General features: G+C 39.2%; 1 protein-coding gene across 10 annotated transcripts in view; it reads left to right on the plus strand.

Moving 5' to 3' along the window:
• The window catches only part of UNC79 (unc-79 homolog, NALCN channel complex subunit), a 239,274-nt gene that overhangs the window by 96,204 nt on the left and 130,613 nt on the right, over window positions 1-12,457 (plus strand). For all 10 annotated transcript variants that reach the window (XM_025442760.3, XM_025442754.3, XM_035720124.2 and 7 more), the window contains exons 10-14: window positions 349-389; window positions 2,588-2,616; window positions 7,855-8,084; window positions 9,939-10,110; window positions 11,437-11,667. In XM_025442760.3, coding sequence (XP_025298545.1) covers window positions 349-389; window positions 2,588-2,616; window positions 7,855-8,084; window positions 9,939-10,110; window positions 11,437-11,667 — 703 coding nt within the window. The remainder of the gene's footprint in view (window positions 1-348; window positions 390-2,587; window positions 2,617-7,854; window positions 8,085-9,938; window positions 10,111-11,436; window positions 11,668-12,457) is intronic.

Here is a 12,457-nt window from a genome sequence, read left to right on the forward strand (position 1 = left end):
ATAAAAGAAAATCGTGGCTTTCAAACATGACATACAATTCAAATGGGTTCTCTTTGCTTGTTAGTTCTGCAGACTCACACTTAGCGTTGTACAAATCATGCTGTACTTTGGTTTGCTTAATTAGCATCTGGAAAGTATCATTTAAAGCTAACTGAATATGATGAAATGCCTATAATTTATAATTTCGCTGAAATCCATTAGACATTTAAAAAGTTTATTATGACAGTGCTCTTAATTACATTTACTTTCTAGTGAAGCCTTCTAGCAATAGCATGCAGCTTATGAACATTCATGTGGAAGGGTAATGTTGCAAGGAAGCTAAAAAATGAATTTTGTTTTTCTTTATAGGGACCACAGTGAATGGTTGATTGATGTTCTTCTGCCACAAGGTATGGTTTACTTCAGAAAGGATGAGTAAGAAGTAATCATGACTAATGGCATGGTTGGTTTGTCTCCTTTTATACTGTATTATTTGTATTATTTTACAAAGACAGTAATCAAAGTATTATATGCTATGAAGAGTCATTGATACGAAACATTATATCAATGTCGTGTTTATAGCCACACATTTAATAATAAAGGAAGAGGTATAATCTCAACCTAAGTTAAGAGTAGATGTTGGAATTAGGATTCCATATGATAAAAGCCTTGCTGAATTATGTCTTGAGAGATATTCTGTGTAGATAACAGGCATTGCCAATATTTGCTGTGCCAGGTCAGAAAGAGAATAGAGAATGTGAATGGAAAGAATACTGAATAATAGGTCTTTCTCCTACCACTATTATTAGCTCTGTGTTTTGGGGGAAAGTCATTTAATGGCTCTGAGACTCAGTCTCCCAGTGAAACGGGGATAAAGTATACGTGACTCATCTCAGTGGAAAGATGGGATGTGTGATTCTCGCTGTTTGTTAGCATTCTGAAAGCCAAGTCTGATAAGTTGGCAGGTCCCAGACAGAGCATTCCTTTACACCTCTGTATGCAGGCATTGCAGCCACTTAAGTGGAGGCTGAAGTGACTGGGGGAAGTATTGAGGAAAGCAGAGGAAAGATGAAAGGTGGAAAAAGCTGGGGATACACTGAGCACAGATCAAGCCCATAGGAGGAACCTGATACATGATTTCAGCGGTAGATAATAAAAGACTTTCTGTGAAAGGCCATATTTAAAAAGAAAAGTAAAGACCTTATGTTAACTAAATTCTGTGAACATTAGAAAAAAACTTAAGGCCATTTTCCTGATTACACGATTTCTTTATAGTCTTTTAATATTAGGTAGTTTCAACTTTAGAAATAAATTAGTTCAGTGAGTGCTCTCCATTTGTAAAATGGATCAGTAATGTTGGCCTCTACATCCTTCAAAAAGGCATTTTGAAAATTTGTATAAAGATATCTGTGAAATGATTTGGGCATGTATGGGTAAAAGTAAATTTTCCCCCCTTAAATTAGGCTACCCAAACCTTATAATTTAAGGTTTGGTCAGGATCCAAACTATCCAATATTTTTAAATATTGGATATGTTGCTGAATTCTGGTCACCTTCTCCAGATGATACTCATCTTTGGAAGAAAATTTATAATGACTTCTAATTATTTATCTGGAGATGTGACACTAACTTCAGGTTAAGACAAACTCTGGATATCAAACTGGCAAATAACCTTTAATTATACAAAACCAGTTTTAAAAACTGAGTTATAAATTTTTTTGACTTGGCATCCACTAATTCATAATTTCCAGACAGTTTGGGAGACATTTACCTTTGATCTTTTAAAAAAATTACAACCTAGACTATACTATAAGTAATGCTCTAGTTCATTTTTTGAACACTTAATATTTCAGGGGGAGTGTTAACATATTCTTGGAAAAATTATTTTCAGGTACTCTCATGCATTATTTTTCATGGAAATAATTGATATGCCCACTGAAAAGAGTTTGTATCCATTTGTTAAGGTCAATCCCGAAGTAGACAGTAGTTTGACATTCTTACTCCAACTGGCCAGTCCGTGGGTTTGAAAATTACTTTCTCTGAAATGAGCATGCAGCTGGTTTTACACTAGTTAAGGACTGATATAAATCAATAGTTCAAGTCTGAGTAATCCAAGTTAGTAAGTTTTTTCTACAGTTTTGAAATAGCAAATCATCTCCATGGTGAAGCTCTAAATATATCACATCAACTCGGTGTCATAGTGTAATGGAAGAGCAGTAAATGGGGAATGTAGAGACATTATCTCTAGATCTGCCTTTATCATTGATAGCTTATGTGATGCTGAAGAAGTCATGCAAATCTTGATTTTGTTCTGTCAAATGAGATGAGATTAATGTTATTTTAATTTGATGATGACATGATCTGAATTCTAAGTCATGTCCGAAGAGGTTGAATTTCTTGTAAGAACAGGTGAAGTTATTTGTAGCATGCAGGAGTTCCTGACCTCATTAAACACAGGTAGATGACAATTAATAAGATAAGAGAGAAGCTGTTTGGGCCTATTCTAGATATTGTGTTACTAAGCTTGTTTTTACTCCCTTTTGTGGCTGCCCTTATATAAAATGGGCTGTCTTTCTTTGTTGATATGTTGTGTACTTTCCCCCTTACAGCTGAAATATCTGCTATATGTCAGAAGAAGGTAAGAGCAAACTATCTGTGTAGTGGGGCATGATTTGCTGTGTGTATGTAAATTCATTCATTGACATCTGCCTCATTTCTGCCTCCTGGTTTCCCAGTATGTACATGTCACTGTATTTGCAGAGGGGGAAAAGAAATAACTTAGCATGTAAGATCGCTGTGTCCCAATAGTGTGTTTCCATTTCTGCTTTTGCTCACCCATCTTATATGCACAGTGTTTTGATAAGTAATTGGAAATAAAAACATATGTGTAACTCTAATTACAAAAAGCTTTGAATGACCCTGCAGAACCTGCAACTTAACTTTGGAAAAGGATGTATCTTGTATGCTCAAAGTCTTTCTTGTTTTGAAGTGGAATGCAAATAGTCCAATATATGTGTGTCAAACATACCCAGCTGACTGTTTGAAAATATTCATTTATATGTAAGCTGAATGATACCTCTAGTTAAAGATTTTACCTTCAGATTTCCTTTACCCATTTTTCATAACAATTTCCCTAAGCTATTTCCATCCTCTTTTCTTGTTCTAGTTGAAAAGTACAAGACAAGGTAGTGTGGTGTCATACAAAGAACTCTGGCTTAGTTGGTTGAGACACTTGATTGCTGGCCAGCTCTGTCCCCATCTACCTGTGAGGCCATGTACAAGTCATTTAAACTTTTTAGGACTTGGTCATGAATGAGCACCTTTAGAGGGCTATTTCAGTTATCTATTGTCATATAATAATCCTAAAAAGTCGTGGTTTGTAATGGCAGATATTTATTTGCTCACAGATCTGTGGTCAACTAGACAGTGCTCAACTAGGCAGTGCTTTTTATAAACTACTCCAGGCTCACTCATGTGCCTGTAGTCAACTGGTGGGTAGTCAGGGGATTGGCTGGTCCCAAATGACTTCACTCCTACATCTAGGGCCACAGCTGGGGCAGCTAGGAGGCTTGGGATGACAGGGGTGGCACCCTCCAGGGGGCAAGGCTGGATTTGTTCACAAGGCAGCAGTGTTCTGAGTGAATGAGAGAGTAAGTTGCAAGGCCTTTGAAACTAAAGCTCCGAAGTCACATTGCATCATGGCAATTCTGTGGCATTCTGCCGGTCAAAGCAAGTCCCAAGGGCAGCCCAGATTCAAGGAGAGAAGCAATAGACTTCTCCCCTTTAGAGAAGGAGTGACAAGAATTCTGTGGTCATATTTAATCTACCATAATCCACCCTCTGGACATAATCACTTACATTTCTCATATGTAAAATACTTCCACCACCTTACAAAATCTCCTAAAATCTTAAATCCATTTATGGCTTCAATTCATCATCTTGTGATCTGCATATGGTCTAGTTCCTGATGAAACTCCTTGGGTGCAAATTCTCTTGATCCAGAGACCTGTGAATTAAAAAGGCAAGATATCTGCCCCCTTCACCCCCTACACATGATGATGAGACAGGGACAGCATAACAGCATTGAACCTCCGTTCAGAAGTGGAAGTACATCGCTGTCAGCAGATTTATAACAGTTCCAGCCACGAACATGTCAACAGTTCTTCCATCTCCAGGGACGGCAGATGTCCTTGACTAGGATCTGGTTTTACTTCCTGGGCGTTGTTCCCTAATCCGTTGCTGGTCTCCTGAATTCTTTGCTCTACTCTTAGGCATCTTTCTTTTCCAAGAAGAAATGGTACATGTTGCAGCTGAGAGACTCCCTTTGCTTGTCCCCTTCATGCCATCCCACAGACTTCCATTCATATTGAACTGTATCTGCCCCCTTTATTTTAAATTGGTGGTGCTTTTGCTAGTAAGACTTTCTGTAAAACTCTGGATTTTTAGTAAATCTCATTGAAATTCAGTGCCCCCAAAGCACATCCATAATTCTTTTGGGGGCAGTCTTTTCTATACTTCGGGCATTTTGGTCTGCCCTTAAAATTATTAGAAGCCCTGTTCTAGCTGAAAGGCTCAATGAGGCATTACCTTATATCCTTCTGAAGTTTTAACAAAGGATCATGCAGCCAGTCAGCATACGTTTGATTTGATTTTTATCCTGAGGCTATTTTCCTACTTTGAGAATCTTTTATAAATCAGAGAGACAAGGGTAAGGAACAGTTTTATATTTTAAACTGCATGTCCTGGCTCTGGTTATATGCCTAACATATTTGGCATCCAGAGTGAATAATTTTTTTAACACTGCCCTCCTTTTTACAACAAAACTATTTTTAATAATAAGCTTCAAATTAGCACATTTTTATTACTTATCCTTTATTAAATATGATATTGTATATTTGGAGAGCATTCATTAAGTTCATAATAGTTCAGAATTGCTTGAGCTTGCTTTGGGTACAGTTGTGTCTCCCTCTTGTGGAGGACAGATTCTGACATTTGAATAGTAGGTTTGAAATAGGAATCAAGATGGTAAAGGTAAAGAGACAGACTTCGATTTGTTTCCATTCTGTCATTCTATGAGACACATTGGAGTTACTTTTTTATGTTTAAAATTCAAAGCAGTGAAACTGAGTAGCTGGGGAAACCATGCTCAGCTGAATCTGAATCTAAGGGAAGTCTCTTTAGTTTGCTTTTGAAATGAATGCATATAGGTGAGTCCACCTGGGTTGAGGAAGACTGTGGCTTGGAAATACATTATTAAAACTTTTGTTTTAATTGTTTTGTTTTAATTGTTAAAACAATTGTTTAGAACTTGAATCAACTAAAGGTTATTTTGGGGCAAAGTATTTTATTGCTGATATTACTTAGAACTGATGGCAATGGTGAGAAAGCAGGTTGACTCTTTGTTGATATTTCTGATGCTAGAATATGCAGTAAATCCAGATAACAGCATAAAAAATCACTCAAAATGTGGCAGCATAAGATGACAGCCATTTAATTATGTTCCTTGATTCTGTTGGTTAGAGATTTGGACGGGGCACAGTCCATAACCCGTTTCTGCTTGGTGATATTTAAGGCCTCATCTGGGGACACTTGAGTAACTGGGGACTGGGATTATGTAGAGGCTTCCAAGATCATTGTTTGGGCTCTGGGTGGGGATGACTTGAAGGCTGGGCTTAGCCAGTGACATTGACAAGAAACTTACACAGTGCCTCTCCACATGTCTTGACCATGGCAGAGTTCTGAGTATCCCAATAAGGAACCATCTGAGGAGAGAACATTTCAAGAGGGCCAGTGAAAGCTGCAGGTCTTTTGAAATCTGGCCTCAGGAGTCATATAGATATCACATCTGCCATATTCTCTTGGTTGAAGCAGCCAGGAGCTCATCTAGATTCAAGGCAAATGGATGCATACCTAAGGATGCCAACCCAAAGGGCCTCGTCTGCAACTGGACTTGATTTAAATGACAAGACCTTAAACCTCTAGCCAAGAATTTGCATGTGGGAAGAATGTAAATAGTTTGGGACCAGAGATAGGATAGTTAATCTCAGACCTTAAACTTCAGGACTTTATTATAGTGAATAACTACCCACTAAACCCATATCCTTATCCTCTTGTTTATAGAATAGTGGGAATCCCAGAGGAACAAAGGCTAATTATAACCAAGAAGAAAAAATTAAGCACTAAGAATGTGCTCTGATATATACCACACTGCTAGTAGTGTGATATTGGTTTGGTTGGGGAGCAGAAGCCCTAAGCCAATAAAGATTCATGTCCTTCCAGAATAAAAGTTAGCATATGAGAAAGAAAAGACACAGCAGGGAAAAATATACCACTTGGAGAAGGCATGACTGACTTGGATGCTCACAAGACTTGGACCTCAGCTGCGGAAGAAACACAACTGTATTTTAACAAATAAATTTTAAAAACGTATTAATAGAAAGCAAGATTATAGGGATGCCTGGGTGGGTCAGTGGTTGAACATCTGCCTTTGGCTCACGGCATGATCCTGGGGTCCTGGGATCGAGTCCCGCATCGGGCTCCCCACAGGGAGCCTGCTTCTCCCTCTGCCTGTATCTCTGCCTCTCTCTCTGTGTCTCTCAAGAATAAATAAATACAATCTTAAAAAAAAAAAAAAGAACAAGATTACAGAAACTTTAGCCTTGCTTTTATAATTTGTTGGCCCGAGTCCTATGTAGAGAATGAGATATCCCCACACTAGTACACGGAGCCTCATGCTAAAATCGAAGTGAAACAAACCTTACTTTGAAATAGTCATTTGGATAGCCAGTTCAATATGTTGTCAGTGGTTTGAGTTAGGTTTTATGCTTGCTTCGTTCTTCTATCTCCTCAAGAGATCTGTCATGGAGGGATCTCAGATCTTTACTGAGCTCTGCGTTGTCATGGCTTAGGGTAGGACATCCCCTAGAGAAGGTATTCACATCTTTATAAGCTCTATTGAAAGACTGAAAAGCTCTCAGGACACAAGATATTGAGTATGTGGTGTGGCATTTCTAACAGGCCCGGGACACATATTTTTATGGAGGTCAGGAACATTTCCTGACAGCTCCTTAGATGACTTCATATGCATGGTGCACCTCTTTCCTCTGCCTCCTGTCAGGGCAGCTCTGACAGCAGCACCCCCTGGACTCTGAATTCTCTCCGCACCCCTACTTTTCTCATTGGCATCTCTTCCTTTGTGGATTCCTTGCCTGTAGTTGATGTCAGGTGATTCTATGAATGGTTCTTGCTGTGTTTTGCCATGTTCCCGTGGTGTCAGTCAACATATTTGACATATTCTTTGGGTCTCAAGGGAAAGAGTGCTGGTGGGAGTGGGCAGGCAGCCTGCTTTGGGCCATCAGCTCAGGGCAGCATGCCCCCCTGCCTGTCACACAGCAAGGACAGAAGAGCTGCACTGGAAAACTGCTCTTTCAGTGGTGGATTTGGTAATTTTGAAAGTTTAATCTGACGGTTAAAACTGTTCCTTTCCTATTCTGATGTGCTGTGATGCACTCTCTCTGGACCAGAGTTTCAGGCTTTTTTTTCTACCTTTCTGCTGAGGATTCAGAATCCAGAAAGCACCCTACCTCCCACTCCCACCCCATGACTGAGATAACTTTACAGAGGGCTTTCAAACATGGTTCCACTCATATCTATGATGTTTCTGCCACTCACACTAATAGAGACTACTTATCTTTATTTTTAACTATGCCTGAAATCTAACCTATTAGAGATGACCTGTCTTGTAGGATCTTTAGGAAACTTGCGGCCTCTTCTGCTGGCTTCTTAGCTCTCCATTCTGATGTTCTGATTCCTAGCCAAATTTACTTCATTGATCAGTTTTAGTTGATTCCCCCTTCCCGATTTTTTTTGCCTCTAGAACTGCAGTTCTCACGTAAGAAGAGCGGTTGTCACCTGCTTTTCAGCAGGGTGCTGTGGCCGTCACGGAAACAGGCCGGTTCGGTACTGCAAAAGATGCCACTCGAATCATCATAGCAATGAGGTGGGGGCCGCCTCAGAGACCCACCTATATCAGACCTCCCCTCCACCAATCAACACTCGGGAATGTGGCGCTGAGGAGCTTGTTTGCGCAGTGGAGGCTGTGATCAGGTAACAGGCAGCTTGTTTGGTTGGCCCGCCCCAAAACACTGCCTTAGCTTTGAGTCCCCCTTTGTACCCTGAGATGGTGCCCTCAACCAGCCTAGCCTCCCACCTTCCATGATGCAGTGACATTTTCATTCATTCATTCATTCAACCAATATTTTTAATGGTATGCCAGGCATGTGTTAGGCACTTGGGAGATAGGAGAGAACAGAATGTAGTCTCTGCCTTCAGGTTACCCCTGCAGGGACTATAAAAACAGAAGCACAGAACTGTGATCCACTATGGTAAGCACTTTGGGAACACAGAGCCGAGGGTGTTGGGGGAATGAAGCACAGGCGCCCATCAGAGTGATGGGTGGAAAGAGCCTGAGCCCAACCTGCACACAGTGAAGTACAGGAAAAATCTAGGTAATTTGGTACTGGGGTAAACCAGCAGCTCTGCAGTAAGCCAGGAGTCCGGTCCTATAGACTGCTGCTGGCTTTCTGTCCTATCACGTGACAGTAAAAGGAGCTTTGGAAATGATAACTTCCAGACTTGTTCTCTTTTTGTACAATATTCACGGAGTCAGGATTTTTAAAAATTAAAGAAATAGTATTAGAATGTTTTACAGATAGGGACTCTTTTCTGTTGTGTCTCTTATTCCATTGGTTAATACATGTAGAAATACAATAAATGTTTGTCAAATGAAATATTACAGAAATTTTAGAAGTCAAAAAAATCATACTGCTATCATTATGGTCAGTTTTACACGTTCTTCTAGTTGTATTCAAATATATTTCTTATTTATGTAACTCTAATCACAGTGTATCCACAGTTCTTTTTGATAAAACCTTATGCCATTAGCTCTTTTTCCATGTCATTGTATAGTTTCCATATTTACCATTTTTAGCAGAAACACAATTGTCATCTAGTTTATTTCCTTCCACCTTTAGATTTCTAGATTTCTTCCATTCTTCGCTATTATAAATTACTCTGATAGATATTTTTATGAATAGTGCTGTTTTTGTGTTTTTTATTTTCTTATGGTAGATGACAGATACGGTTGGCTGGGTCAAAGGGTATGAATATTTTGATGGCTGTTGATACATTACCAAACTGATTTTCAGAATGTGTGTATGAATTTATAATGCCAACAGCACTGTATGAAATGGCTAGTTTTTGATACACCCTTGCCAACATTGGGTTTAATTTTTTGATTAAAAAATATTTTAAAAACATTTTATGTATTTGAGAGAGAGAGTAAGCATGGAAGGAGAGGGGCAGAGAGAAGAGCAGACTCCCTGCTGAGCAGGGAGTCCTGCCAAGGGCTCCATCTTAGGACCCTGAGCTCATGACCTGATCCATGTCGTATGCTTAACCGGCTGAGCCACCCAGATGTCCCCAACATTTGGTTTTGTTTTTAAAAATTATGACTTGTTTAGCAGATTGAAAAAGGAGTCTTTATTGTTCATTTTCAGATCTCTGAATATTAGATATTGAATATTGTTCTATTGGGGTACAAATTCCTCGGTCTCTCCTTGTATCATGCATTTGATGTCCACATAATTTCATTTAGTTACAGGGGAAGTATTGACATCTAGTGGGATGGTTGGTAAATTGGAAGCCAGAACGCAGCCGTTCTGCTTGATTCCAATTGATTGGAGAAAGCAGTCTCTTTGTGTCTCAGTTTGTTCATTTTTGAAATGGGGATGGAGTTCAAGGAAGGAAGCAAAATTAGGCCTATGGGAGGAACTCCTGCCATTTGAAAGGAGAGCCATCAGGAATGTTTGAGTCGGTACTTAGGAAATAGTTACTCTGAATAGGTCATAACCTAGAATGTGTTTTTCTGGAGTCTGACTTGACATTGCTTGTCTTCGGCAGCTTGTTGAAAGAAGCCGAGTTCCATGCTGAGCAGCGCGAATATGAACTGAACCGCCGTAGGCAGCTGGGCCTTTCATCTTCCCACCATTCCCTGGATAACACTGACTTTGACAACAAGGATGACGATAAACACGACCAGAGGCTTCTCAGTCAATTTGGGATATGGTTTTTAGTAAGAAAATACCTTAACTATTCTCTGCTCTTTATTTCTCACAACATTGCACCAGTGAGGAGTATTTTTTTTAAAGAAGGAAACAGTAAATAATGAAAAGTTAACATGAGCAGTGGGACTCTATTCTGGGACAACTCTGGGTGGTGCAGTAGATTTCCCTGGGGAAGCCTTTTAAAGAATAGCAATGCCCAGATCCCACCCCAGAATCTTGGGAACTTTTTAAAAAAGCTCCCTGATTGATTCTAGTGAATAGCCAGGTGTCAAAACCAGTGGACCAGACCCTGGACTGTTCGAAATGCACCTTTGACAGAAAACAATTGGGAAAGTTGCTAGGGTATGTTGTAAGATCGTGGAGTCAATGTAATGTACAGATGTTTCACATCCCATCTATATACACGACATTTTTCTTGAAAATTCAGTCTCTGTGGCACTCTGAATAAGCATTTGTGACAAGTCTGCATACAGCGAGAAAAATTAGAGCTGTATTGACACGAATTCGATAGTTTTTGACTTATTCAATAGCAACATTCATCCAGTAAAGATCAAACATTCTGCTCCCAAATTCCACGTAAACTGAACCTGCCAGTTGTGTAGAGAAGCAGACTTTTGTTTTTGCCCATCGAAGACATAGAGTAAGTCTCCATATCTCTTTCATGTTTTTACATGTTTACCCAAAAAAGTCGTGCTTTGTTTTGTCTTGCCAAATGGATATTTAATTGTTAATTTCACATGTGTTGCTCCTAGAACTTATTATCTAATGACATACTGACTGCTATTATGAACTCTTTGAAAGCAAGGGTAGCATTTTGTTTATTTTGTACATTCCTGACCCCTACTATAGTGGTTAATAAAAGATTATTGCAGAATGCATAATGAATAACTGATGAGCTGGGTTTTTTTAAAAGCCAATTTATAATGCAATGAATTAGGAGGCTTTAAGCTTTCAGAATTATTACTGATAGAAAACTCTTAGCTAAATCTGATAACTTTAGAATGGGAATGTAGGTAGATTATTTTTTCATTGACGATATTTATGAAATTTTACTTTGCAGACTTTTAAAAAAGCATTTATCTAGTGTAGGTTACAAAATAGAATTCTTGTAGGGGAAAAGTCCTATTGAAAGGTATAATCTCGAGAGGAAATTATTGTTGCAGTCTGTCTCTCCTGTGAAGAATGCAGTTTCTAGGTTAACCGACCCTCCATCGTTTATAAAACTGCCTATTCCAAATGGATTATTGAGAACTTTTTTCCCTTTTAAACGAATATGTAATAATTATGTAAAGATCGATGGATGCTGAAGCAGAGTCCAATCTGTCCATTTGCAGGTGAGCCTCTGCACGCCTAGTGAGAACACGCCTACAGAAAGCTTGGCCAGGCTGGTGGCCATGGTGTTTCAGTGGTTTCACTCCACAGCATATATGATGGATGACGAAGTTGGAAGTTTGGTGGAAAAATTGAAGCCTCAGTTTGTCACCAAGTGGTTGAAGACAGTGTGTGATGTTCGCTTTGATGTCATGGTCATGTGCCTTCTTCCCAAACCAATGGAATTCGCCAGGGTAAGTGGAGGCCCTCAGCTTGGACCTTGTTGAAGAGGATTTGGGGGAAGCACTGCCCAGCTTAGCATGTTATCAGTGTCTGTGGAAGGCAAGTGTCTCTCCTTATTTTAGTTGATACAGCTGAACGAGGTTAGTTTGAGCAGCTACATTTTAGGTGATGTGCTGCTTTGATGTTGGTTTGGGATGGGGAAGAATGGCAAGATGAAGGTGTGAAGTATCTTTAAGAATTTAAGGGAGGATTCTTCCTTGATGTTGTTGAATTTTTTAAAAATTAAGTAATGGAAAAAAAAGTTTCTAAGTCTGTTAGAGCTCAGTCCTTTCCTGGTCAACTGTCTGTGGAAAGATTTACATTTGACTAGCAGCAATTTCTGCGTTTTCACATGTATTCCTAGAGATGAATGGTAGAAATCCCTGCCCTTCCATTTGGGATTTTAAAAATGGCATAAGAAGTACTGAATTACTCCTTTTTCTCTGGCTTACAGGACAAGTTTCTCTGAGCTCATTCTTTTGCTTCTGTCTCAGTGGATTATAGGCTCCATATTTACAGCTAGTAAGACCCTATATTTTTCAAATCCAATATGATTTGTGTCTAATCTAGCAAGGTGGATGTCCAGAATCAGTTTTTGGCAGGAATATGTGAAATTTTTTCAAGGTATTTTCTGAATTTTATTTTATTTGTGATTTTTGGTTTGCTTTCAATGAGATATTGAGGCATTTTTTTCAGTCTGATTAAGACATTTCAGGAAAAGAATCAGACGTAGACCATCTAAGGGAGTAGCTTTTATACGAT

The sequence above is a fragment of the Canis lupus genome, chromosome 8 (genome assembly GCF_003254725.2).
Source record: "Canis lupus dingo isolate Sandy chromosome 8, ASM325472v2, whole genome shotgun sequence".
Lineage (NCBI taxonomy): Eukaryota > Metazoa > Chordata > Mammalia > Carnivora > Canidae > Canis > Canis lupus.